Source organism: Rhineura floridana, chromosome 11 (genome assembly GCF_030035675.1).
Source record: "Rhineura floridana isolate rRhiFlo1 chromosome 11, rRhiFlo1.hap2, whole genome shotgun sequence".
NCBI classification, from domain to species: Eukaryota; Metazoa; Chordata; class Lepidosauria; order Squamata; family Rhineuridae; genus Rhineura; species Rhineura floridana.
The window spans coordinates 5,023,296-5,050,919 of record NC_084490.1 but is presented as its reverse complement, the minus strand read 5'-3'; the positions used below and the strand labels follow the sequence as shown (position 1 = coordinate 5,050,919).

The 27,624-nt window shown below is 49.3% G+C and overlaps 2 protein-coding genes across 7 annotated transcripts; both read left to right on the top strand.

Annotated features, from left to right (window-relative positions):
• The first annotated feature begins 479 nt into the window (after window positions 1–479).
• DCAF11 (DDB1 and CUL4 associated factor 11) lies at window positions 480–24,711 on the top strand. Of its 6 annotated transcripts, none has more exons than XM_061588585.1 (15): window positions 480–680; window positions 1,383–1,588; window positions 10,016–10,143; window positions 10,649–10,770; window positions 12,501–12,565; window positions 12,681–12,781; window positions 15,462–15,608; window positions 15,703–15,757; window positions 15,845–15,913; window positions 16,804–16,861; window positions 18,282–18,467; window positions 18,948–19,101; window positions 19,202–19,354; window positions 20,915–21,021; window positions 22,989–24,711. In XM_061588585.1, exons 2-15 carry the CDS (start codon window positions 1,440–1,442, stop codon window positions 23,118–23,120), a joined length of 1,626 nt encoding a protein of 541 aa, XP_061444569.1. In that variant the 5' UTR covers window positions 480–680; window positions 1,383–1,439; the 3' UTR covers window positions 23,121–24,711. The 6 variants fall into 6 exon arrangements, with proteins under 6 accessions (XP_061444569.1, XP_061444570.1, XP_061444571.1 ...); XM_061588586.1 differs by lacking the exon at window positions 480–680 and adding an exon at window positions 687–787; XM_061588587.1 differs by lacking the exon at window positions 480–680 and adding an exon at window positions 829–951.
• A 91-nt stretch (window positions 24,712–24,802) lies between these two features.
• Window positions 24,803–26,846, top strand: FITM1 (fat storage inducing transmembrane protein 1). The gene is made up of 2 exons (XM_061588591.1): window positions 24,803–25,212; window positions 26,109–26,846. Exons 1-2 carry the CDS (start codon window positions 24,968–24,970, stop codon window positions 26,725–26,727), a joined length of 864 nt encoding a protein of 287 aa, XP_061444575.1. The 5' UTR covers window positions 24,803–24,967; the 3' UTR covers window positions 26,728–26,846.
• Window positions 26,847–27,624: the final 778 nt, after the last annotated feature.

Here is a 27,624-nt window from a genome sequence, read left to right as displayed (position 1 = left end):
CTGGCAAGATTCCAAAAGGTTAGACGTGTCACACGTGTATGTTACGTGTGAATGAGGTTTGAGGGAGGTTTAGGAGCCATAGTTACAGTAGCACCGTTTGCTTAATGGCAGGCCAACTCTGCGTGTGAAGAGTAAAAAAGGCTCAGACTAAATACGGAGGGAGCCAGTCTACCACGAAGTTATTTTGTTTTTAAACTCTGTTGCCTTAATAATATCAATCATGTAATCACTGTCCAACAGAGAGTAAGTCACTGCCCCTGGAGCTCGCCTCCTAGCTGCGCTGTCAATTATCTGGCTCAGTACTTGCGGAGGTTACGCAACTAACACTATCGATCAAGCAACACGGAACCAATCCAAGAGCGATTCTTCAGTCAACCGCCCGCCTTTCTGTCGAGTCATCCACTTCTTTCGTCCAATCGGTGACTCGCTTACCTTATCACCTTCAGCTTATCGCTTGACGGTCTGTTTCTGCTCCGTCTTAAGCGAGGCCCGAGTCGTTGCAACCAATCAAAGAAGCACAAGCCATTTAAAAGCCCCTCACGCTAACTCACGTGGGCTTGTGACTGGTAACCAATCCATTAGCAGCCGGCTCGTCCCGCCCCTCTGTACTTCTCCACTCCGGTTAGAGGCTGCTGTTTCCCTAAGATGTAAACAAGGCCTCGCGTATCGGCCGTTAGAGGGTGAGGAGGGTTTCGTACTCGCGGGAAGGGAGGGGGCAGGCTTTTGATTGGACAGGGTGAACGCGGCGAGCGAGGGTGTCAAGGGGATCCGTTCGGTAACAGCGAAGGTAAATGCGAAAGGCGCCCTGATTGGCTAGGGGACGAATGCGCAGTTGCGATAGATCGTTGAGGGGATTAGCAAGACTGTCCCTGCGGTATGGCGCCTGTTGATTGGAGAAACCGTCAACACCGGGCATGTCCATTGGTGGAGAGGACGTAGATGTCTGGAAAAGTACTTTAATGGGATCCGGGGTCTGCTATCCCTTGACTGGGTTGCCTGCTGTGGTATAGTCATATTCTGTAAGGGACAAGGGGGGGGCTAATGTCTAGGTCGGGGCCCATCAATATGGAAGCCAGCAAACCGTTTCAGTACTGGATGATGCAACTGGTGAAGATGGGCAGGGGTTTTGTGTGTGTGTGGGTATGGCTATGGAAAGCAGTGGATACATCATGGAGAGAAATGTTTGGTTTCTGGAAGCTGCAGGGTAGGGTGTCAGAGGCTCTGAGCCTGAGAGGCTGCCCTATGTTTTTTTTAAAGAGCAACACTGTATCCTGAGTATGGAGAGATTTGATTGGTCCAGAGGCCAGGGCATGCTACAAAAGGAAAACACTATACTTCTGTCTCTCTTCCCTTTCTCCCCACCCCCTTTGCTGTGTACAAAGTTCTACAATTAGTGGCTCAGCACATACCTGCACAGACTGTGAAGAATGCCGTAAGACATGGGCTCCCGCAGTAGTAGCAACGCTGGCTCGGGAGGCCGGGATAACCAGGGCAGCTGGTCTCGGAGGGACTCGGGGCTCCTGCGCAGTGAGGAAGAGGACGACGAGGATGTGGATCTGGCCCAGGTACTGGCATACCTACTGCGCAGGTAACTTACCCCCTGTCCTCTTTTGAGTGAAATTATGGATATGAGGGATGCCTCCCTGGTAGTGGATGGTGTCCTAGATCTACAATGTCTGTGAGCAGTCAGAGGCCAGGATATGGGGCCTTTCTCTCAGGGAGGAGTCAAGAAGAGAAGGCTTGTGCAGAATCGCAAAACAGGAAAAAGGGAAGAGTTGGTTATGCCTTTCCTGCTGGGTCCATTAATCTAGTCAAATGGGACTCAGTCCTCTCATTAAGTGGAATCTGGTGGTGTTATTTGGCATGGGGTCTCATGAGACCCTACTGGAAAATACACTCAGCTGAATTCTTCCACTTCAGCTACTGTTGCATGGAGCTAGGGTTTTAAAGATGTGAGTGTCTGGGAGTGGATGCATCATATTTGCAAGGAGCTGTGGGTATATTTAAAGACATAGGGAGTATAATTAAATGTTAAGGGTTGCTTGATGCCTTGTAAAAAAGCAGAGGCATAATAAATTGGAAGAGCAGGAAGAGGGTCACGGTTCAGGTTTCTCTGTTTTACAAATGATTGGGATGCATTCTCAGTTGCAAGGAGGTCATATCAGAATCTGTTTTTATGGTTGAGTCCCATAATGTGCCATGACTCCTGCCCTAAGAGTGGAGGATCCTTTTTTTCTTCTTGTGCAGAAGGCATTCAGGACGATAGTTCTGCATAAGCTCATGACATTAAAATATTTCCTTTGGCCTTTGCTTGCATACCTGTTGCACAGAAAGAGTGATGTTTTTAAAATAAAGTTCTACTCGTTGTACCATAAATCTAGGAGAAAACTGTTCCTTTTGGAGGTTCTGGAAAGTGGTGTGCCCCAATACCAAGATGGCTCTCATGTCTTTTCAGGGTTTCATAAAAAGGAAAACTCCCTCATGTGTGACTTCTAATGTTGTTGCTCTTGATGTCACTTTAGATAGGCCACAAAGCATACTGGAACACTTTAAAAATATTTATAGTCTATTCTATACCAAATGTTCAGGTTGGGTTTGGGCAACTATGCATAGGCAAAATGAATCCTTGATGTAATTTTGTAGTCTGACGATATCATATTGTTCAGGGTGGTTAAGACAAGGGATTGTAAGGAGCACCAGGAGGATCTCTCCAAACTGGGTGAATGGGCAATAAAATGGCAAATACAATTAAGTGTAAGCAAGTGTAAAGGATGGACATTGGGGCAGAAAATATAAGCCCCTGGGGTCTGAACTGGCAGCAGCTGAACAGAATGAGATTTTGGGGTCAAAGTGGATAGCTCAATGAAGATGTCAACACTGTGTATGGCAGCTGTGAAAAAGGTGAATTTCATGTCATTCAAAACTGAAAGGGACTGAAAATAAAATTACTAATATTCACAAAGCTGCCATACAAATCTATGGTGTGACTGAACTTGGAATTCTGTACGCAGTTTTGATTGCCTTATCTCAAAACTGACATTGTAGAGCTGAAACAATTCCCCTGTAAGGAAAGGTTAAAGCTCTTGGGGCTTTTTAGTTTATGAGGGTGAAAGGCAGGGAAGAGAGAACGAGATGGGGGGGTATATAATTATGCATGGTGTGGAGTAGAGAGAAGTTTTTTTCTTTCATGATACTAGACATCAGGGCCATTCAGTTAAGCTGAATGTTGGAAGATTCAAGACAGAGATGTTTCCTCACCCAGTGCAACCTTCCAGCCTTTGGCTTGTTTTTCCATCCTGTCCCTCCATGTAGGGTTGACCCCTATCATTGGACAGTGAGGAGTCAGCCTAAAGCAGCAGATGCTTGGGGGTAGAGGGCTGCAGCATCCCCCCTCAGCCACTCCTCCTGAACCCTCTGGCCGTTGCCCTTTGCTGTGCCATGGGGCTTGCTCTGTGCCTCCTAAGCTGGCCTGCTGCCATCAGGTGTGGTAGAAGATGCTGTCCCTTTTCCAGTGCTGAAGTAAGATTGAATTTCCAGTCCTGTGAGTTTCTGTGTGTGGCAGGAGGGACAACTTGTCCTTCACCTCATTGAGCACAATTTCTTGGGCTAGCCCTGCCTATATACAAAGTCCTTCCTGCTATAATGGCCCATGTCATCCTTGGTGTGGGTGTGGGTGGGAGGACAGCTGGAGCAATCCTGAGGCTATCATTTGCACCTCTGCAGTTTTGCTTATAAACAGGAGCTGAAGCAGCTGCACACTAGGAGACATTCTGCAATTGAAGCATTCCCCATAGTTTTATTATTATTTATTATTTGATTTATATCCCGCCCTTTCTCCAGCAGGAGCCCAGCAAACAAAAGCACTAAAAACACTTTAAAACATCATAAAAACAGATCTTAAAATACATTAAAACAAAGCATCTGTTAAAACATTTTTTTAAAAAAGGTTTGAAGACAACTTAAAAAAAGGTTAAAAACATAATTGTTTTTTAAAAAAAAAAAAAGCTTTAAAAACATATTAAAAAGCAATTCCAACACAGACTTGAATAAGGTCTCAAATTAAAAGGCTTGTTGAAAGAGGAAGGTCTTCAATAGGTGCCGAAAAGATAACAGAGATGGCACCTGTCTAATATTTAAGGGGAGGAAATTCCACAGCGTAGGTGCTGCCACGCTAAAGGTCCGTTTCGTATATTGTACAGAATGGACCTCCTGATAAGATGATATCTGCAGGAGGCCCTCACCTGCAGAGCGCAGTGATTGACTGGGTATATAAGGGATAAGATGGTCTTTCAGGTATCTTGGTCCCGAGCTGTATAGGGCTTTGTACACCAAAACTAGAACCTTTAACTTGGCCTGGTAGCAAATGGGCAGCCAATGCAATTCTTTCAGCAGTGGGGTGACATGTTGGTGATACCCTGCCCCAGTGAGCAGTCTTGCCGCCGCATTTTGCACCAGCTGCAGCTTCCGGACCAACCTCAAGGGCAGCCCCACAGAGAGTGCATTACAGTAATCCAGCCTGGAGGTTACCAGTGTGTGGACAACAGTGGTCAGGCTATCCCAGTCCAGAAACGGCTTCAGCCAAAGCTGGTAAAAGGCCCTCCTAGCCACTGAGGTCACCTGGGCCTCTGGCAACAAAGATAGATCCAGGAGTACCCCCAGACTACAGACCTGCTCTTTCAGAGGGAGTACGACCCCATCCAAAGCAAGCAACTGACCAATTATCTGAACTTGGGAACCACCAATCCACATCACCTCTGTCTTGCTAGGATTCAGAGTCAGTTTATTGGCCCTCATCCAGCCCACCACTGAGTCCAGGCAGTGGTACAGGGCTTGCACGGCATCTCCTGATTCAGATGTTACAGAGAAATAGAGCTGGGTATCATCAGCGTGTTGCTGACACCTCACCCCAAATCTCCTGATGACCTCTCCCAAGGGCTTCATACAGATGTTAAACAGCATGGTGGACAATATGGTACCCTGCAGAACACCACAGCACAACTGCCAGGGGGCCGAAAGGCAATCACTCAATGCTATTCTCTGAAAACGACCTTGAAGATAGGATCAGAACCACTGTAAAACTGCCTCCGATACCCATCTCACCAAGTCAGCCCAGAAGGATAGCATGGTCAATGGTATCAAAGCTGCTGAGAGATCAAGTAAGGGTAACAGGGTTGCACTCCCCCTGTCCTTCTCCCGATAAAGGTCTTCCATCAGGGCGACCAAGGCCGATTCAGTCCCATAACCAGGCCTGAACCCAGACTGGAATGGGTGAAGATAATCTGTTTCATCCAAGAGTGCTTGCAATTGCTGCGCCACAACCCTCCCAATCACCTTCGCTAAGAAGGGGTTATTTGTGACCAGTCGGTAATTGTCGCAGACCAATGGGTTCAGGGTGGGCTTTTTCAGGAGCGGTTGAATCACTGACTCAGGGCGGCTGGAACCACTCCCTCCCACAATGATGCATTGACCACACCTTGGATCCACTCGGTCAAACCCCCTTGGCAAGCTTTAATAAGCAAGGGTCGAGAGGACGTGTTGCTGGCCCCATCATCGCAAGCACCTTGTCTACATCATCAGGCCTCATCAACTGAAACCGTTCCCAAGAAGTTGCAGTAGATGTTGCACTGGACACCTCATTGGGGACTACAGTAGATGTGGATGGGGCATCAAGACTGCTACAGAGGCGAGCAACTTTACCCTCAAAGTGCCTTGCAAACAATTCACAGTGGGCCTCCAAAGGTCTAAAACTCAGTTTCCTGGAGTTGATGTCAACAGACCCCTGATGGTACAGAAAAGCTCCATTGGACGACTACTTGAGGATGCGATGGAGGCAGAGAAGTGGACCTTCTTTGGCACCCTCACCACCACACAGTAGGCATGATTATGATGTTTTACTTGTGCTCCATCAGCCTCACAGCATGTCTATCGCCACTTGCACTCTAGCTGTCGTCCAGCCTGTTTCATTGCCCTTAGCTCACTGGTGTACCAAGGTGCAGACTGGGCTCCACAATGCCAGAGAGAGCGCACAGGGGCCACAGCATGACAAGGGCTTCAACAGGGTGACCTGCTGTATCTACTGGGAGCTCCCCCAGGGCATTCAGGAATCCAGTGGATTCCATTAGTCTCCAGCAGTGGGCCATCTTAATCTGTCCACCACCCCTACAGGGGAGGATTGAAGCCATAAGTCTAAACTTCACCAGGAAGTGGTCTGACCATGACAATGGGGTGACATCCACCCCCCGCCATCTCCAGACCATCCCTTCCTCCATCTGGGGCAAAAATGAAGTCGAGGGTGTGCCCTGCCCTATGCATCAGGCCAGTGACAACTTGAGACAGCCCCATGGTCGTCATGGAGGCCATGAAGTCCCAAGCCGGAACACTAGAGGAAGCCTCAGCATGGACATTGAAATCATCCAGGACTATCGTTCTGGGCTCCTCCAATACCACAGCCGAGATGGCCTCTGCCAGCTCAGACAGATAAGCTGCTGGGCAGCAGGGTGGATGGTACACCACCAGCAGCACTAGTTTACTGTCTCCTTGACCTGATACCAGGTGCAGGCCTTTACAGCCAGCTCCAAGATAGAGTGGTTTCCTGGTGATAGAGATGGAAGTTCTGTAGACCACAGCAACTCCTCACCCCTGTCCCTGCAGCCTGTGCTGGTGTTGCACCGAGTATCCAGGTGGGCAAAGCTGCGTCAGATCAACTCCTCCCAGTTCTCCCACCCAGGTCCAGTAATGCACACCAAATTGGCACCTTCATACACGATCAAATCATGGATGAGTGTGGTCGTACTGTGTACTGATCTGGTGTTAAACAACAACACACACAGGCCACTGGGCACAGCAGATAAGCAACAAGGAACCCATCCATGAGAGGAGTGGCAGCAAGGAATAAGACATAGATAGCCCTGCCCTTGTCTTCTGTAGTAATTCAGCACCTCCCATGGCTATACTTCTCTCTATCCATGATCACTGAAATTGGGGTGGCATCACCCATGTCCCTCCTTACTAAGACTCCTCCTAAACACCTGATATGGACCCAACAAGAGCCCACCAACAAAATCTACCTGAGCCAATTATCCCAGTAGGCCTCTGCGAGAATTAGGAATGGTCAGACCCACTCAATATCTTTCACACAGGGCACATCTACTCCCCCTCCCATCTCACATCCAGGGAGGGCCAGCCTTCTGCCATTTACAGGCTTTCACTCTGAAGGCATATGGTGACTTTCTTCTATCATTCAGTTCACTGCACAGGCTCTCATCCTGCACAGGAACTACACATGTGCCATACGCCCTCCCCACTACCAATCTCCAGATTGGTTAGAAAAAAGGAAGAAAGATAGAAATAGGAAAGGGTAGTGCCCTTGCCCTCAGGACTCCCTAAGGAGCGACACCAAAGGGAATCCTCAAAGGGAAATCCCCTTTGGTGTCTCTCCTTCAGTGGCGACCCCGGCAGCGGCAATCCCGCTGCTCAAGGACAGCTGGGCTTTTATGCCTCCTGACCCAGCCAGGAGCTGATGCAAGAGGCTGCAATAATAATAATAATAATAATAATTTAATTTATGTGTCGCCTATCTGGCCAATGGCCACTCTAGGCGACGTACAAATCAGTTGCTGTAAATGCAGCACAATAAAATACACATAAAATACAATATAACAAGGAAACTATAAATAGGAATGATAACAGTTCAGAGTAATAGGCAATTAGTCCTGAAAATTAATCCTCCCCGGAAGTCCCAAAGGCCTGTCTGAAAAGCCAGGTCTTCAAGGCTTTGCGGAATACATTCAGGGAAGGGGCATGCCGAAGATCGTACGGGAGGGAGTTCCAGAGAGTGGGGGCCGCCACTGAAAATGCCCTCTCTCTAGTCCCCACCAACCTAGCTGTTTTAGTTGGTGGGACTGAGAGAAGGCCCTGAGTGGCTGATCTTGTCAGGCGGCATAATTGGTGACGCTGGAGGCGCTCCATCAGGTAGACTGGTCCGAAACCGTGTAGGGATTTAAAGGTTAGTACCAACACCTTGAATTGAGCCCGGAAAATAACTGGAAGCCAGTGTAGATCGAATAACACTAGAGTGATGTGTTCCCGGCGGCAACAATTTGTAAGTAGTCGAGCCGCAGCATTTTGTATAAGTTGTAATTTCCGGACCGTTTTCAAGGGTAACCCCACGTAGAGCGCATTGCAGTAGTCTAAACGAGAGGTGACCAGGGCATGTACTACCAGTGGGAGCTGATGAGCAGGGAGGTAGGGTTGCAGCCTACGAATGAGGTGTAATTGATACCAGGCTGCCCGGCTCACTGCCGAAATCTGAGCCTCCATGGACAGCCTGGAATCAAGAACAACCCCAAGGCTGTGGACCTGGTCCTTTAGGGGCAATCTTACTCCATTGAACATCAGGTCAACATCTCCCAACCTTCCCTTGTCTCCCACAAGCAGCACCTCAGTCTTATCGGGATTCAACTTCAACCTGTTCCTTCCCATCCATCCACTCATGGATTCCAGGCACTTGGACATGGTCTCCACAGCCAACTCTGGCGAAGATTTAAACGAGAGATAGAGCTGAGTGTCATCCGCATATTGGTGACACTGCAGCCCAAATCTCCTAATGATTGTCCCCAGCGGCTTCATATAGATATTAAATAGCATGGGAGAGAGGATAGAGCCCTGTGGCACACCACAATTGAGAGACCAAGGGTCTGAAACCTCCTCCCCCAACGCTACCTGTTGATGCCTATCAGAGAGAAAGGAATGGAACCACCGTAATACAGTGCCTCCTATTCCCAATCCCCCCAGGCGATGTAAAAGGATACTGTGGTCAACAGTATCAAAAGCCGCTGAAAGATCGAGGAGGACAAGAAAGGTGAATTCTCCCCTATCTAATGCCCTCCTCATATCATCAACCAGAGCGACCAAGGCTGTTTCAGTTCCATGTCCATTCCTGAAACCCGATTGGTATGGATCCAAATAATCCGTTTCATCCAAGTGTGTCGACAACTGATTAGCCACCACTCGCTCAATGACCTTGCCCAAGAATGGTAAATTCGAAATTGGGCGAAAGTTATTCAAAACCTGCAAGATTAACTGCAGCCTCTTTCTGGAGCCAGGGTCAGGCAGGGGGTTCCAGTCCTTACAGCACTTACTAGGGACTTCAGCTGTCTCAGAAGACAACCAACCCAGAGGACCAAGCAGCAAACACCCATATGCTCAGATACTCACTCCCAGGCCCAGTCTTCTTCAGTCCCCCTAGTGCTGCAGCCTCTGTTCAAAGAAAAAGCTGTGAAGTCCACTCACTGTCTTTCCTGAAGCCATTAAAAATCACCAGATCTCTTAGGGGAGAACAGTTGCCAACCTCAAAGATTTAATTTGTTGCTCAATGCAATAGGCGATTTCCTGGCAGATGTAGGCTTGGGGAAATGTTTTGGGTTCCTGCTCCAAAGTTGGCACTAGCTTCCTCTATCCTTCTGAACACAATTCAAAGTGCAGGTTTATTTTAAAAAGCCCTAAATAGATTGGGTCCTCTTTCATCCTTCCCCAGTTGCAACCTCTTGTATCATTTGGAGTAAAGTTGGAGCCACTTTATTTTCTGTATCAATTCCCTGCCTTGGTACTGAGAATCTAGAAAATACAGTGATTTTTTTCTTGTTTGCCCTTCCCTCCTGCACTTTACATATTTTAAACAATAGTTCTTGCCGTCCCTAATGTAAAACAACCTCACATAGTTGTGTTTTGCAGGGGGAGGGCATTCCCACCAAAAATTTCTGTTAAAAGTTTGGCTAAACTGGTGCTCTCCTAACCTGATCTTTAGCCATGTAGGATTCAGCTGAAATCATTCCTTGGCTGTTATATTAAAACTTCAGAAGCCACTTATTGAGTGCCTAGAGAGAACAAGAAACAAATAAATTTGAACTCTGCCTCTCTCCATTCCCTCCATGTGAGTTATGATGGGAGGAATTGTCCACATGGAGCACAATGGATCTGTAATCCTTAATCCTTTCTTTTTTTCTTTTCTCTCCAGGGGCCAATTTCACCTGATGCAGGGTGGGGGAGCTGCCAGCGTCCGGCTGGTCCAGACACTCTCTGACTCAGAAGACGACAATGACAGTGCATGGGAAGGGCAACTGGGAGATCGCTACAAACCGCCAGGTATTGGCCGATATTTCTTGAAATGTAAAGGAAGGTGTGAGGGCCAGAGATGTCTGAGAATTTCTGGAAAAGCAGGAGCGGAAACTGCCGATGTTCACTTGTTCATCCTGTGTCTGGAATGGAAATAAATCCAGCAAATATTATTGGTATTCGCTGCTGTGGTGCTTTCAGTCTGCAAATGATACATAATTGGTTATGTTTGTTCCCCATTTGCATTGCTTTTCCTTTGCATTGAAATGAATGGGATAGAATAATGTAATGACAAAGTAATTTACATAATTCCATACACAAGTTGGCCACAGCAGGGAGCCGAGACGAATAATGTAGTTTTTGGCAGAAGATGATCTGCAGCAGAATGGAAACAATGCTGCATGGGACAAGTACAGGGCAGAATGGAAAACGATGCCTTCTTACATCCTTACTGAGGGCACTGTCTAAATAGAGCAGGGACAACAGAACTCTTGTCCTCATTTGTCCAATCTTTCTCTCTTCCTTTTATCCATAGTGGATTTGACACCAGACACCCACGATCTGGAGTGCAACGAGATCAAAACGCGCATCCAGTTGGCAACGGGCAGACTGGGCTTGGGGCGAGCTGACCGTAGTATCCCTAGACTGCTTTGCCAGGTGCCTGTTTGCTTCTTTGGGGTGTCAACAGTAGGCCAGGAAAATGCTGGCTTCCCCTAGCTTAAGGGTGCAGGGACACATAGGGGGGTGGGACAGCCTGGAAAGCAGACCTTTTGGTGCATGAAGACTCCAGGAGGGGCTGAACTGTGGGGAAGAGATCCCACAATTTCAGATGTGCTTAGACACTGTTGAAATAACGCTATGTATGTACACAGAAGCACGTTCTATTTTCTGTTGTGTCATACGTTTCAGGGCCTAGTCCTGGGCAGCAGATAACTTTGAGTCTGGGCACAGGATATCTGAAGGAATCTTCACCTTCTTCACATCTCCATGAAGAAGGGCACAAACAGCTGGGCATTCTCTGAAGATCAAGAGGATGGGGGGGGGGAATTCCCTGATGTGCTCTTGCATTTCAGAGGAGGCCCTGTGCCGTCATTCGCGGGGAAGGGCAGTAAAATCTTTGCTCTTGCTTTGAGACAGTCCCCAGGGAGATGGGCATGTCTGTCTCTCTAGCTTATTTCCCCCCCCCCCTGCAGACTACCAAAACCTGCCTTTTTACTTATAAATCCTTGCATGGTATAGTACTTTGGCTGCTCCTTAAAATCTCACAGCTGGTCTTTTTAGAGCAATTGCTGCTTTCAGGTGGTCCATTTTTAAAATTTCCTCTGGGGCTTGAATTTTAATGTGCTGGGTGGATCTCTGTGCGTGGGCTGAGCATCATGGAGTGAAAATGTAGAAATAAAGGAATAAAGCTCCCTGCTGCCCGCCCCACTACTTCCCCATTGCCTCCTCCCAAATTGTTTGAATGTCCTGTGCTGTTAGAATTTTTCAGTGTGGGGCTACTACCCTTGGTCCCTTTGCTGAATTGACTGTCTGCATTTCGGTATGCATGGTCACCCACACAACAGTCCTGTAAGGTAGGCCAAAGATTGGGAGCCATGTCTGAGAGTGAGGAGGATGTGTCCAAGGCTGCGTGATGAGTCCATGGCAGAGGAGGGACCTGAAGCCAGGTCTCCCAGTTCTGAGGCTAACTCTTCCCTTACTGGTGGTTTGCAACATCTTTTTAAACTTACTTTAATTACATATATAAAGTATGCTGTGAGGCGGCGGTGGGCTGTAAGCTGCTAAGTGAACATCATGGCTGACCAGTCAGGTTGCCAGCTTGCAGCCCAGGGGTCGCATCTGCCCCCTTTTAAAAATGCCTAGATAAAGACTTGACTGCCACAGCTCTTCAGCCTGCTGGGGGCAAAATGGGAGCCCAGGGAAGGCTGTAGGTTAGTGGCAGAGCACCCCCTTTGCATGCAGAAGACGTCGGGTTGGGTTCTGATGGCATCTCCAGGTAGGGCTGAGAGTGTCCCCTGCCTGAAATCCTGGAGAGCCGCTTCCAGTCAGTGTAGGCAATGCTGAGGTAGATGGGTCACTGGCCTGACCTGGCATAAGGCGGTTTCCTACATTCCCACTCCTTAAAGCAAGCAGGCAAAAGAGCCCGTGGGAGGGAGACGAAGGGTGAGGTGTGGGAACAGCATCCTTATCAGCTGCTTTGGTACCAAAAAGGGACGGGCAATCTCTGAGTTGGCCCTACAGAGTGCCAGTTCAAAGGCATTTCTCTCTTGTGGGCCTGGACAGAATGTAATTGGCGTCTGCGTGTTCTGAGTTGTTAGTATGGATTGTATGAAGGCCTTGTGAGTTACTTTGTTCCCCCCCTTCTTTCTCTTCTCTCCCCCCTGCAGAGGGAGTGTGGCCTTTGTCATAACAGCAGCTTCTCTCCTGGGGAGTGCTGCCGGGTGGTGTCTCAGTAAGTATCTGGAAGGGGAGGCCTGGGGTGGGGGGAAAGTCCTAGGTATTGGGAGGGCAAGTGATTTTAGGGAAGAATCTCTCCCATAATAACTCTGGCTTTGCTCTTCTTCCAGCTTTCTCCCCAACCACTTGTCCTTCACAGATTCCTACTCCCAGAAGGCATTCTGTGGGATCTATTCCCGTGATGGACAGCTTTTTATGTCCGCTTGTCAAGGTACTTTCTAATGCTCAGTAGTAGTTGTCTTTAACAGTTCCTACATCAGATCAGCTTCCCTGCTTGGCATGATTGGGGGCATCCCAGAATTCTCTTGTCTGGAAACTTCTGCAAGTGTTATGAGTTGCAAGGGTCCTAGAATGCTGCCCACCAGGGCCCTTCTGAGCAAGAATGCTCTCCTTGCATTCTGGGAAATGGATAAGCAGCATTGTGGGTAGACCTTGCCACTAGACCTCTCAGTCATAAGAACATAAGAAGAGCTTGCTGGATCAGGCCAGTGGCCCATCTAGTCCAGCATCCTGTTCTCACAGTGGCCAACCAGGTGCCTGGGGGAAGCCCGCAAGCAGGACCCGAGTGCAAGAACACTCTCCCCTCCTGAGGCTTCCGGCAACTGGTTTTCAGAAGCATGCTGCCTCTGACTAGGGTGGCAGAGCACAGCCATCACGGCTAGTAGCCATCGATAGCCCTGTCCTCCATGAATTTGTCTAATCTTCTTTTAAAGCCATCCAAGCTGGTGGCCATTACTGCATCTTGTGGGAGCAAATTCCATAGTTTAACTATGCGCTGAGTAAAGAAGTACTTCCTTTTGTCTGTCCTGAATCTTCCAACGTTCAGCTTCTTTGAATGTCCATGAGTTCTAATATTATGAGAGAGGGAGAAAAACTTTTCTCTATCCACTTTCTCAATGCCATGCATAATTTTATACACTTCTATCATGTCTCCTCTGACCAGCCTTTTCTCTAAACTAAAAAGCCCCAAATGCTGCAACCTTTCCTCGTAAGGGAGTCGCTCCATCCCCCTGATCATTCTGGTTGCCCTCCTCTGAACCTTTTCCAACTCTATAATATCCTTTTTGAGATGAGGCGACCAGAACTGTACAGTATTCCAAATGCGTCCGCACCATAGATTTATACAACGGCATTATGGTATCGGCTGTTTTATTTTCAATACCTTTCCTAATTATTGCTAGCATGGAATTTGCCTTTTTCACAGCTGCCGCACACTGGGTCGACATTTTCATCGTGCTGTCCACTACAACCCCGAGGTCTCTCTCCTGGTCGGTCACCGCCAGTTCAGACCCCATGAGCGTATATGTGAAATTAAGATTTTTTGCCCCAATATGCATAGTTTTACACTTGTTTATATTGAATTGCATTTGCCATTTTTCCGCCCATTCACTCAGTTTGGAGAGGTCTTTCTGGAGCTCTTCGCAATCCCTTTTTGTTTTAACAACCCTGAACAATTTAGTATCGACAGCAAACTTGGCCACTTCACTGCTCACTCCTAACTCGGTCATTAATGAACAAGTTGAAAAGTACAGGTCCCAATACTGATCCTTGAGGGACTCCACTTTCTACAGCCCTCCATTGGGAGAACTGTCCATTTATTCCTACTCTCTGCTTTCTGCTTCTTAACCAATTCCTTATCCACAAGAGGACCTCTCCTCTTATTCCATGACTGCTAAGTTTCCTCAGAAGTCTTTGGTGAGGTACCTTGTCAAACGCTTTTTGAAAGTCTAAGTACACTAGTCCACTGGATCACCTCTATCTATATGCTTGTTGACACTCTCAAAGAATTCTAATAGGTTACTGAGACAGGACTTTCCCCTGCAGAAGCCAGAGTCCTCTGTAAGACCCTGTGGAGCTTCTATAGATAACCAAACATGTGATTGATTTACCCATGCTAAAATAGCATTGCAGCTTAATTGGTATTGTCATTCCCAAGAAGGATGAATCCTCTCATCCCATCAGAAAAAAAATATGCCGAAAGTTTTTTATCTTACGTATCCTAGATTCCTTTGTTCAGAACAAAGATAAGGAGGATTCCTAACTGACGGAAGCCAGCATAATTTACACTGGCTTAAATTGGTGTAAAGTACACTGGATCCAAACCCGTTCAGGAGTGAGGTTACTGCCAGCTGAGCTGGCCCAAGCCTGGCAGAGGGAAAACAAACCTGTAAAACAGACTTTGACTTTACACCACCCTGATTTGCCAGAGTGAGTTCGGCTGGGTTGCAGGTCACGTGACTGAGCTGAACAGAGTTAGGATCCAGCATAAGTTTGCTCCTCCCCTGCCCTGGAACACCTACGTTTTTCCCAGCCAGCTGAGCAAGGATGAGCAAATTAAGGCAGCGTATCCCCAGCTGAGCTGGAATGAGCAAGTTAAGGGGAGCCAGAGACCCCCCAGATCCCAGCTCACTCATCCCAGTGGATCTTGGGTTTGGATTGCACCCTTAATGGCAATTGGATTATTAGCCAATAAATTCTACTAGGTGAGCTGTAAGTGGCTTCTTGCCTGGACGTTTGCTCCTAACCAGTGGTGGTATTCTGTTTTTCACAGCTGCTCTAGTTCAATAAACGAAGTCTTGTAAGACACGGATGAGGAGAATGTCATCCTCCAAATGCGGTTGGACTACAACTCCCATCATCCCCGATTGCCTGCCATGATGGCTGGAGCTGATGGGAGTTGGAGTCTGAGAACTTCTTGAGAGCTACAGATTCCCCATCCCTGATGTAAGATTAACTTGTTGGTGCCGTTGCCTCTCTGTTACGTATCATAGTAGATGACTGTATGTGAAGAAGGGTGGGGCAATTCTAATGTCATGTGGTACTGTTTGCCTGCTGTGTGAGCAGGAACTTTCTCTGTTCGCTTTCCCACTCCTCTTTTTCCTCCCCTTCAGATCAAACAATCCGCTTATATGACTGCACCTACGGAGCCTTCCGGAAGTTTCGGAGCATCAAAGCGCGGGACGTGGGTTGGAGTGTGCTGGATGTAGCCTTCACTCCAGATGGAGCCCATTTCCTCTACTCCAGCTGGTCAGATTACAGTGAGTGTGGCAGGCTTCTGGGAAGGAGGAGGTGTCGCATGGCAGCCCTTGACCCCACAGGTAGCATTAACCTTCTTCCCTACTCTCCTTACAGTTCACATCTGCAACATCTACGGCGAGAGCGATACCCACACAGCGCTGGATTTGAGGTAATGAGGGCACCTTGCAGCTCCCCAAATTGACTCCAAGGGGGCCCTACAGGCTGGATTCCAACCATCTTCTCCTCCTCCCTGTAGGCCGGATGAGCGCCGCTTCGCTGTCTTTTCCCTCGCAGTCTCCTCAGATGGAAGGGAAGTACTTGGCGGGTATGTTGTTTGCCTTTGGGTCAGTCCCTCTCCCTGATGCCACCCCTTTACCCACAGTGCATAGTGCATATAAACCTTTTGTCCAGCGGGGCCACACTCCCTTCCAAGGGCCGTGGGTGGCTGGGGGCAGGGGCATAGGTGGACTGAGCGATGAATGTCAGTTTTACCTTTATATGTCAGGTTAGTTTGTCTTTCACACTCATGCATCCCTCTCTGTCCTCCACCCTGACAAGCTAGAGGCACAATCAGGGCCACATCCAGCCCTTGGGCCTGAGGGTCCTCCCCCCCCCGCTCTTTGTCCAAGGAGACTCTGGACTTGGTCTGTGCACACAATATTAACAGAGGTCTTTAATGCTCTTTCCCATCTTTTATTTATGTCGGTTATTTCTATACCGCTTAATCATCCAAGTTTCTAAGTGGTGTACATAAAAATTACAAAAGGATGTAGTGGATAAAACCAACTAAAACAAATAAAAATAGAAAACTTCCTGAAAATGCCTGCTGGGATAGAAGGGGGGGGGCTGTCTGTTTGCAATCTTTTTGACTCCCTTGGCCAAGAGGATGCTGGGAATCCTCTGCCGTTTGGTTCTTCCCTCCGTGAACTGTGCCCGTTTGCTCTCATCCTGTCCGGCTGCGTTGGAGGAAGAGGCAGGGGGGCCAAAGCCTTATCATCCTGGCTGGGGCTAAGCCGAAAGGCGGGGCAGGGATGTGCAAATGAAATGACAGTGTTTTGAAAATACTTTCTAGGCTGTGCCTCTCTTCTGTTGCTGCCTTTGGGTCCAGTGACCAGTTTGGCCTCAGTGTGTCGTCGTTCCCTGCCCCCCCCATGCCTTTGACTCGCATGTTTGTGTTTGTTCTCCCACCCACTCCATTTTTGGTTTTAAACCTAGGGCCAACTATGGCTGTGTCTACGTGTTCGACATGGAGCAGAATAAGCGGACGCTTAAGGTACTTTTGGTTTGGACCCTCCCCCTCTCTTAGTGCGCCTCTGTCCCATGATCCTGGCCTCCCCCACTTCCTGTTCCTGTCTCTCTGGGTCTTCTTAAATGTCTCTCTCTCTCCACCTCCCCCCATGCCTTGTTTTCTTTCCAGCCTCTTCAAGATTTCTCTCTTATATTTATTTTTGAAAATGAAGTAAAAGTCCAAAGAGATAAAATTTAGATTCATAGCCATAATTTATAAATATACAAATTACTAAATGACTTGCATTAATATAACCATAAAAATTAATGTTAACTCTCTCTGTATCCTTGACAAAATTTAACCAAGGGGGACGGGCATCGTTTAAAAGTCTCTGTCTATCTTCTCCCATTTCTCAACTGAATATATTTGGTCACTTTGCATTTCCACTATATTCCATGTTTTGGCAATGGAGCATTGCGACTCCATCACTTCTTTGCAGTGATCACTGTGGCAACTGTTGGAAAGCTCCAGGCCGATTTGTAGTGCTGGACGCAACTTGTCTCTTTCACAATATCCGAATGTGGATAAAAGGCTGAGAGGAACAGGATAGCCAGCCATTGGTCCAGTGATGTCAAGAATCTTTTCCCAGAACAAGAGGAACCGTCTGTCAGGGATCTGAGGAATCTTCTAGATCTCTTTCCTTGGATGTCCCATTGCCCGCTGTGCCTCATCTCTTTCCCCGTTTTCTCTGTGGCATCCTGTGCTTCTCCAGGGTGCTGTGTGTTCACGCGTGTGCTTAATCCTGCTGTCTTCATTGGGAATAATGTCACTGTTCAGTCACACCCAATGTACGCAGAAGAGCGTTAAATTACTGGCCTCTGGAAGAGGGGTGTGGCTAGTGCAGCAACAGCTGGACCCCTTATACAGGGGACTGGTGCTCTGTGCTCCCTTTGGAAGTTGTCATGTATCAGGGCGGACTGTCCATCCATCTGGCCCCAGTGTGGGGGACTGTTAGCCTTTCAGAAGTTGCTGAACTGCAGCTCCCATCAGCCCCAGCAAGCATGGCCAGTGGCAATGGGAGTTTAGTTTGACAACATCTGGAGGGCCAAATGGTCCCCCACACCTGGCCTACCCCTGTAATGTCTGCTTGAGTCTCTGGCAGAAAGAGGTCTTTACCTACACCCTCTACCTGATCCTTGCTTGACGTGGAGATGCCAGGAACTGAGGGGCGTGTCCGTGACTGTGGAGTGTTGATCCCTCCCCTTGAGCCCAGAACGCTTTAAGGTGGCGGCTTTGTCACCACTTTCTAGCAGTCGTATTGCAGCACTTTCAGACACTGCCAGCCTGTGAAGTCCCCTTGCTGTGTCCGAGTGTGCATCAGTGCCTGCCATGCTGCAGCTCACCTAGCACTGCCCGGGAAAATGCTGCTCCTTGTTACTTGGGCTAAGCCTCCGCCTTCCCGCAGATCGAGTCCCATGAAGATGACGTCAACGCCGTGGCCTTTGCTGACACCAGTTCCCACATCCTGTTCTCTGGGGGTGATGACGCCATCTGCAAAGTGTGGGACCGGCGCACCATGAGAGAGGACGACCCCCGGCCTGTGGGCATCCTGGCCGGCCACCAGGATGGCATCACCTTCATAGACAGCAAAGTAGGCGCACAGTTTTTGCTTTCTCTTGGTTTAGTGAAATCGCGAGGGTGATAGCAGCATCTGATTTGATCAGGAAACTTATTTAGGCAAACCACTCTGAATCCCAAGCCTTTTAGGGATCTCCCTCACAACCGGTGTCTGCCTGACAGCTGTTTTAAAGAAATAGCTGCATGGGGCACCTCAGGGCACTGGACCAATGTTCATCTAAATCTGCTGCAGTCCGAGTGAAGCCACAGTAGCTGTTGAACATCCATATCTTTTGTTGGAGTATACCTTCCGTTAATGTTATTTACACAGGATTGCCAAGCTGGGGAGAAGCAGAAAGTGCTACCATTAAGGTTCCTTTAACTAAAGAGTGAGTCTCCCACTCTGGCTGGCTGTACTACAGAGGGGAAACGTCTTTGTACTTCTAGCCCTGGGATTGAGTATGAAATACTCCTGTTAAGCAGCCGTTTCCCCTGCCCTGCCTTGCTCTTCCAGGGGGATGCCCGGTACCTCATCTCAAACTCCAAGGACCAGACGATTAAGCTGTGGGACATGCGGAAGTTCTCTGGCCGTGAGGGGCTGGAAGCCTCCCGCCAGGCGGTCACCCAGCAGAACTGGGACTACCGCTGGCAGCAGGTGCCCAGAAAAGGTGGGGAGCCCCAGAGAATGTGGGCGGAAAACATTGTGGGGGGAGGCAAGCATACCCTACCCCTCACTCTGCCTTCCCCTTGTCTCCCTCCCCCCACCAGCACGACGGAAGTCAAAGCTTCCGGGCGACACCTCCCTCATGACGTACCGGGGCCACGGAGTGCTCCACACCCTGATCCGCTGCCGTTTCTCACCGCCTCATAGCACCGGACAGCAATACATCTACAGTGGCTGCTCCACGGGCAAGGTGGTAGGTGAGTGACCTCTGCACGCCGTGTGAGGGGCTGTGTGTAGCTGGGAGGGAGCGATGGGCCAGGGTGGCTGGAGCAGGAAAGGCAGTGCCATGCTGGGGGTTGGCCAGGGAGGTTGTACTCTGCCTTTTTGAAGAAGTGCACAGCATTTGGTCCCCCAGAGTGGAAAAATGCATCTCTCCTGACTGTGTATATCCAAATGTAACCTTCATTTCAAAGTCCATTCTGTTTTCGTTCAAGGAGAAGTAGGGAAATGAGAGCAAGGCGGGACTGAGCCATGTCGCTCCGTTTGGGCAGTGAGTTTGATGAGCAACCCAAGTGAACGGAAAAAGTGGAAGAACTAGGAATGCACGGAATGGTTGCCTGCTGGGATCTCCTGGAGCAAGCGTTGGGAGCCTCCAGCCCAGGGGACACTTTAGGCCTGGCAAGGGGTCCTGGTTTGGTCTGTGAGGCCATTTCCCCCCAGCCTTGACCACTCGTCCCACGCATGAGTTCACATGATGTTGCGTGTGTGGGGGGGTAATGCTGTGGGTGCAACGGAACATTTGGGAGGCTTCAAGTCTGCTCCTGTGTTTTTCCTCTGCATGCAGGACCTTTTTTTTTTTTTTTGCGTGCCAAATTCAAATTCCGTGCCAAATTCAATCCTGCTGGGATTGGCTTCAGTTGTGAGCTCACATGTTGACCTGCCTTCAAACTAGTCTGCATGGGGAAGTGCTTGCCCTGCTATCATGGGGATGTTGGGTGATGGGCAGGTGGCTGGCTCTACTCACCTGTCCAAGTGGCCCGTGTGGGGTTGGTGGTGCTAGGATGTGGCCAGCCCAGATTCAGTTCCCCACCCCTGGCCTTGAGGGACCTGGTTGGGGGGAGTGTCTCATCATTCTGACTGTGTGATGGATCCCTTCAATTTTCACGCTGACTCCAGTCAGTTCTTGGATCCAGCCCAAGTTCCTTGTTAACGCTGAACCCCCTGCCTGGCTCTGTTTTTCTCCCCCCACCCCCTGAAGCTTCACCACCTTCAGTTGTCCAAAGGGATCCTTCAGGCAACTCTTTCTCCTTTTGAAGCGTTGTTATTGCCGCTGTTGTTATTATCCCAGGACAGGACACAACAATATAAAATGTTAAAAACCGTATAAAACAAATGTTAAGGCTCATCTGCCTCCCAGAACACCAGGCTACCATGTATGACACCTGCCCGTCTCACTTCCTTAAAGCCCTCTGCTCCCTAGTTCTGGCTGAAACGTGGCCTGTGACTAAGCCTAAGCATGTGCAGTGGAGTCAGCTGCCTTGTGTGGTCCCCTCCCTCCTTTCCCTGGGTTTGATCTTTAAGACTTGCAAGCTCCTCGGGGCAGGGAACTGTGCTCCTTTAAAGCGCCATTGGCACAGATGGCACAGTAAAAATGGGCAATAATACTAAATGTGGGCAGGTCCCTACACTGACCGCAAAGGGAGACAAGGTAGCGTTGGGGGAGGAACAGGGTTGGGAGGAAGCTTCAGTAAGGAGAAAATGTCATGAGATGTGCTGGTAATGCCTCTCTGTTCTACCCAATATTCCCCCCTCCCCAGTGTATGACCTCCTGAGCGGCCTTATTGTGACAAAACTGGTCAATCACAAGTCTTGCGTCCGTGATGTCAGCTGGCACCCCTACGAGGAGAAGATTGTCAGCAGCTCGGCAAGTATTTGGACGGGGGAGGTGTATGTGAGGTCCAGATGAGCCATTGGCACCTCTTGTCTCGGGCCCAGGAGCCCCCAGATCAAAGCATATGGTTGTGACTGCAAGCATGCAGCCCTTGGGCTTCATTGTCTTTTTCTGTGCTTGTCGTTGCTCATCTCTTCATCCTCCCCAAACCCATCTGGGAACTCCAGAAGGCCCCTTTCCTTACCCTCTGAGGTGTCGTGGGTGAACACAATGGGGGTGATGGCTTCTCATCTGTGCTGCATTTGGCCAGTTCATGACCTGCCTTTCAGTGGTCGCTGAAGGCTACTTTATTCCAGCAAGTGTCTTCCTTATTTGGCTTCTGATGCTTAACTGTTCTCTGGATTTTGTTTGCAATTTTTGTATTTTATGAATTGTGGTTGTGAGCCACCTACACTTCAGTGTGCACAGAGAGTTATGATTTATTTCAGCAATTTCTAAGGGTTGACCCCCACTAAGTCATTGCATGAGGGGAACCTTGCTTCTGTGAACCCACAGATTTGTGGCATGAGGTACATGGGAGGAGGAGAGGGAGGGGAAGTCCTAGTGTACTTGCAGAAATCGTTCTGCTCATGCAATGACTTAGTTGGAAACAACACTTAGGCTGCAATCCTACACGCACTTACCTAGGACTAAGTCCCATTGAACCCAATGGAGCTTACTTCTGAGTAGACATGTATTGGATTGCAGCCTTAATGTAGTATTTAGAAGTTTGCTGGGTAGCAGGCAGACCAGCAGTCAAGTCATTAGAAATGTGGTGTTGGAGGAGAGCTTTGCGCATACCAGGGACTGCGAAAAAGGCAAATAATTGGGTGTTAGAACAGATTAAACCAGAACTGTCACTAGAAGCTAAAATTATGAAACTGAGGTTATCATATTTTGGACACATAATGAGAAGACATGATTCACTAGAAAAGACAATAATGGTGGGGAAAACAGAAGGGAGTAGAAAAAGAGGAAGGCCAAACAAGAGGTGGATTGATTCCATAAAGGAAGCCACAGACCTGAACTTACAAGATCTGAACAGGGTGGTTCACGACAGATGCTCTTGGAGGTCGCTTATTCATAGGGTCACCTTAAGTCGCAGTCGACTTGGAGGCACATAACAACAACAGGCAGACCAGCTGGGGGTTTACAAATGTGAGGAACTGTCCCTCAAGCATTTCTTTACAAGGTTTGATTTTATTTGCAAAGTCTCTTTGCTGCCCAACATTTTCAAGCTGGTTTACCATAAAATGGGTCCAGACTAGCAACATAAAAAGAAAACCAAGAAACCAAGCAACAGTCCATAGCAGGAGCAAAATGTAAACCAGTTTCCCCCAGCCTGGTGTTCATCTGTCAGATGTCTTGGATGAGAACTCCCATTGACACCAGCAGCACAGCTGCATGATTCCTAGGGCTGATGGGAGCAAGGCCCTGCTGCCTGGGGCTGATGGGAATTGTGGTCCAAAACACCAGGAACGCACCAGTTGGAGAAGACTGATGTAAACTATGAAACCGAAAGCTTCTTGGAACTCCTTGCAGGGGAGGTGTTAAATTAAATGCACAGCTTATGGAAGGGAGAACTGTCACCCCAAAACCGCATCATCAAAAAGGGCCCGTTTCTTACAGAGAATAAGATGGACCTGAACTTAAAGCAGGGTCTCTTCAGCTGGTCTTGGATTGCAAGGACGGTATCCAGGACCCAAAGCATTGAGGGTTCTGTCGATCAAATCAGCACCTCAAATTGGGCCTGGAAACAAGACAGTAACGGGAGTCACTGGTTGGTTGAGAGACTTGAGGCTGTGGTCCTTCCAACGGCTTGGGCTTTGGTCCTTCCTTGTCTTGCGGGAATGGCTGGTTCCTTTTGTTTTTTACGTCCATAGAGAACTGTAAAGTGCTTGGTATACTAAAAGTTACTATAGTGAGTGATGAATGTCACTGTCTTTCTCCTTGCCCGGCAGTGGGATGGGAACATCCGGCTGTGGGAATACCGCCAAACGGAATATGATGAAGATGACCTCAGGGACCCCCGGCAGCTCCCCACCACCCGAGAGGAGCCGTGCCCCAGATCCTCAGGAGCCTCTGATCAGTAGCCTTTTACGTGCTGCTTGCCGCCGTTCTCCAGTTCTGGACTTGCCGTGAGGGGGAGGGAGGGAAGGGAGAGCAAAGATGGCCTTGTGCTGCCTGCGGCCTTGGGGTGTGTGGGTGGGAGGGAGGGGTGACTGCATGCGCACCCTCAAGTCGTAGATCTTGTATTAACTGAAGCGTAAGTGGGCAGAGGGCTTGGGGAGATGGGCAGTGTCCGTACGCAGCTCTTGTGGAGAGCCAGAATCAGATGACATTTTTAGGTAAGGAAGTGTTAAGGGCTAGATTTGTTTATATTGTCGCTTTGGGGACTGAAGTTTACAGTCCCACCCTCTTCCTGGTCTGTGACTTTTTTGAGAGGCAAAATCATGGATTGCCCCGCCAGCGTTGGGTTTCAGCTGGCCCTGGGGAACAAGAGGTCCTCTGTCTGTCTCCTCCTTCCTACCTCCCCCTCCCCGCCCAGCTCTGGTGTGAGTGTGTGACTGGCGTTCTTTATTTCCTCTCCAGGGCCTGTGTTGAGCTGCCCTGGATCTGGGGAACATCAGAGAATACCCCGAGGGAAAATGAGGCCCCTACTTCCCGCTTCTGAGACAGTATAGTTCACGGGGATAAGCTATTTATCTTTCACCTTTCCTGGCTGTTTGCAGTCTTGAAATGCGAGGGGATTGGCAGACTTCTTTCTCCAAGGGGCGGGGGAATCTCTTCTTTCTCATCCAAGAGAAATGACTTCCTTAAATGAAGGCACCCACTTCCTCCTTTTCAGAGTGTAGGACACCCCCGGCACATTTCCTGAGGATTCTGTAGGCTTGCAGATGCTTCTTCTGGGGACACCTTGCCCCATCCGTGTGTTCCAGAGAGAGAAATGAGATGGGGAGAAAGGGTAGCATATGGGTCTGAAGAGGGAGTGCCTTTGAGTGTGCGTGTGTCTGTGCGTGCGTGCACTCCCTTGAGATCTGTCTGACTCTTCCTCTGCATACCTTGGCTTGAATCTACGCGTTCAGTCACTCTCTCCCCCCCCAGCCTGCCTGTTGCTGCCTGGCCGCTGCCTGCCAAGTCTTTTCTCCCCGTTGCCTCTTGGCATCTGCTGTCCCTCCTTCCCAAGGACCCTTTACTCCCACCCCCACCTCCTTAACCATCTCAAGTGGGTGGTCTCTCTTGACACCCTTCCCTGCCCAGGTGAAGAAGCCTGAAGTGTGTATCCCAGTTTGGGGGTACATCAGTCACTTTGCTCATGCACTCTCTCTCTCTCTGGACTTCTTCCAGCCCTTCTTCCTCCACTGTAGATAGAACGGGCAGTGCGGGGGTGGGGAGTCTTCCGTAAGGTGCCCTCTAACACCAGAGTGGTGTCTTTTTTAAAAAAAACAATGATAAAAACGATGGAGGTTTGGTTTTTCACGTTTGGGGCAGATTAGGAAACCCTGATTTAGTCTCTCCATTTAAAGAGGGAGTCACATTTCAGACCCCTGAGCAAAGAAGGGAGGTTTGTATGATTTGTGATGGAGGGGAGTGCCTCTTTCATGGGGGCCTGCACAGTTCTGTCCAGCAAGGGTGTCTGTGCAAACTGCCATTGGTGTCAATAATAAAAGTTGTTGAAATTTTCTTTCTTCGTTTTGTTTTTTTAAGAGAGCGGAAGGTGGTTCTTTGAAGCTCCCCCGTCCATTCCTATTTGTTCTCCCTCCCTCCTGATCAGCTGTCCATTCCAAACTTGGATATGATCCCCCACAGCTGTTGTCAAGTGTCCATTTTGAGTGATGTTTCTCTCGGTTGACTTTTCTTCCCCCCACGCAGAGGAGAGCAGGGTCATCTGGCAGCTCTGGGCCACTGTGTGGGTGGAGTGGGCTAATTGGGGTGGGGGATGGCAGAGAGAGCCGGGTCGAAGAAACACTCCTCCCTGCTGGCTACAGCGGCTGGCTGGGCCCAAGCCCTTTGCCGGGGCCTGGTGTATTTTTGGAGCAACCAGTACGCCTGGCTGCTTGGGGTGCCTTGCCTCCGTCGGGCTTATCACCTCTGGCTGGCGGCTGTGGTCATTTTTGGGCCGCTCCTTCAGTTCTATGCGAACCCGCGGGCCATCTTTGCCAATCATCACAACTTCTTCAACATGTGAGTGATCTGGGTACGGTGGGGGAGCAGCTGGAAGGAAAACGAGGCATTGTGTAGCAGCAATAGATCCCTGTGTCAGCTCACCAAATACCCCTGGGCACAAGTGATGCCACTGAATCTCCAACCTCCGCCCCCCAAGCCTGCTGTGTCTGCCCGTTGACCTGAGTAATAGGGGATCTCCTCCCAAGGGTGGCATGCAACTGCAGAGTGCCATTATCCCCCGCTCTTTCCTCCGCCTCCTTCAAATGCTTTGTGCGACGAAAAACCAGTTGTGCGTTCAGAGTCCAGCCCTGCAATTTTGCATGACTGTTAACTGCCCTGTTAGCGGAACCCTGTACCTGTGAAATATGTCATAGTAATCTTGAAGGGCTGATAAGGGAAAGGCCATAGATGGGTGGCAGAGCATTTGCCTTGGACGCAGAAGGTCCCAGGTTCAATCCCTGGCACGTCCCTGCCTGAAAACCTGGAGAGTTGCTGTCAGTCATAGAGAGGGGCCAACGGTCTCATTCAGTACAAGGCAACTTCCTGTGTTCCTACAAGTCTTAACTTTTTAAGGGGATGGACACCCAATTGTTAACTTTTTTCAGATGGGATATATGTGACTCTTGTCTTTGGGGATGGGATCCTGTGCATCAGGTTGCTTGCTGAACCCCCCCCCCTGGGGGGGGGGCTTCTCCTGCCTTTCTCCATAGCAGATGGCTTTGTTCACATCTTCCTTTGAGGCATTTCAGCCTCTTGACAACCACCTTGCTCTCCTCTGCTGATGGCCCTTTGTGGTCCAGAACACATGGGGTAAATGAAGTGGGAAACCTCTGGTTCCAACGGGGTGGGTAGTGGGCGCCCTTCCAAAGCTACAGTTCTAATCTGCCTTTCCTCCCCTTTTTGTTCCCTCGCAGAAAATTTGTCAGGTCGGCCTGGGGCTGGACTTGCATTTTCTTGGGTGGCTTCATCCTTCCTGTGGTGTACCTAGCGACCCGTCGGGTCCTGCTAACCTTGCGTCATCTTACCCGCTTAGCGGTGGGAGCCGGGCTCTGGCTAGGTGCCACGGAGACCTTCCTCCTCATAGAGAACCTCACTGGCTACTGTTTCGACCCCGTGCCGCTGGGCATCCTGGTGAACAATCTTCCAGACAAGCGGACATGCCGCCGTGCGGGCCACCAGTGGCACGGTTTTGATGTCTCTGGCCATACTTTCCTCCTCACCTTCTGTTGTCTTCTCATGGTAGAGGAGACCTCTGTCTTCCGCCGCTATCTGGCCCAGGGCCACCCAGCCGGCGTCCCCTTGCGCCTCATCTTTCTCCTCAATGTCCTGCTCCTTGCATTGTGGAACTTCCTCTTGGCCTGCACCGTTGTGTATCTCTACGAATATAGCCACAAGGTTGTGGGAGCGGCCATGGGTACCCTCTGCTGGTTTCTCACCTACCGGGGCTGGTACCGTTACCGCTGGTCCCCGGGTCGCCCTGGAGCGGGCCTTTTCCTCAAAGGAAGCCCTGGTGAGGCAAAGAAACGGAACTGAGGGCACTCTCAAGAAGTCCACCTACCTGGCCAAGAGGGCATAAAAGGAATTCCTTATCCCTTCCCTGCCCCCGAGAGACAAATAAAGACAAGACCCGTTCAGCTGCTGTATCCTCCAAACGGTGTCTTGTGTGCTTTCTTGGGCTGAGGAGAGACTTTGAAATCCAGTGAATAAGTTGTAGGGCAGAGGGCATGTTGGGCAGCAGGCGGTGGCCACTGACGTTTCAGGACCAATTCTGTACGGAGGTGGTCAACCACATTGCCCACCTTGTGCCACTTCAGAGAGGAACTTCACATGAGTTGAGCATTGCTAGATCTTTAAGAAGGGTGGGCTACAGCTAAAATGACTGTTCTATGCTAGATTTTTGTTTTCAACGAAGTGTAGGGAAGGAAATCCAGCAAACTAATGTGTGAGGACAATCTAGGCTTGCGTAGTCCTCTGATATGCTATGTAGTATGGATGTTTTAATAGAGGAGCTTTTAATCATATGCTCTTCTATGTAATGTCTAGTTTTACCACCTCATTGAGAACTAGCTCTTAGGCCCTTCATCCTGTCTCAAGATTCACATGATGATTAAGTTCTGAGCATATACAGAATCCCATAAAGTGGACATGCTATACAGTAATACTTCAATTAACAAATCCTCCAGGAAAGAAGCTCTTTTAACAAAGCCTTTTTTAGGTGTGGGGGGGATTGGGGGGGTGCACACTGACAGAATGTGGTTCATCTACTGGATTGGGGCTGGTGCAGGCAGCTTCCACACGTGCTCCTTGCCAGGTGGCGCAGGCACCTCCGCAGTAAGCTGCTTTGGGTGCCCTGGAACCACTGTTTACTGCAGACATGTCTGCTCGAGTGTAGGGGAGGATGGCACAGAGAGAGAGAGCCCAAGCACGGGG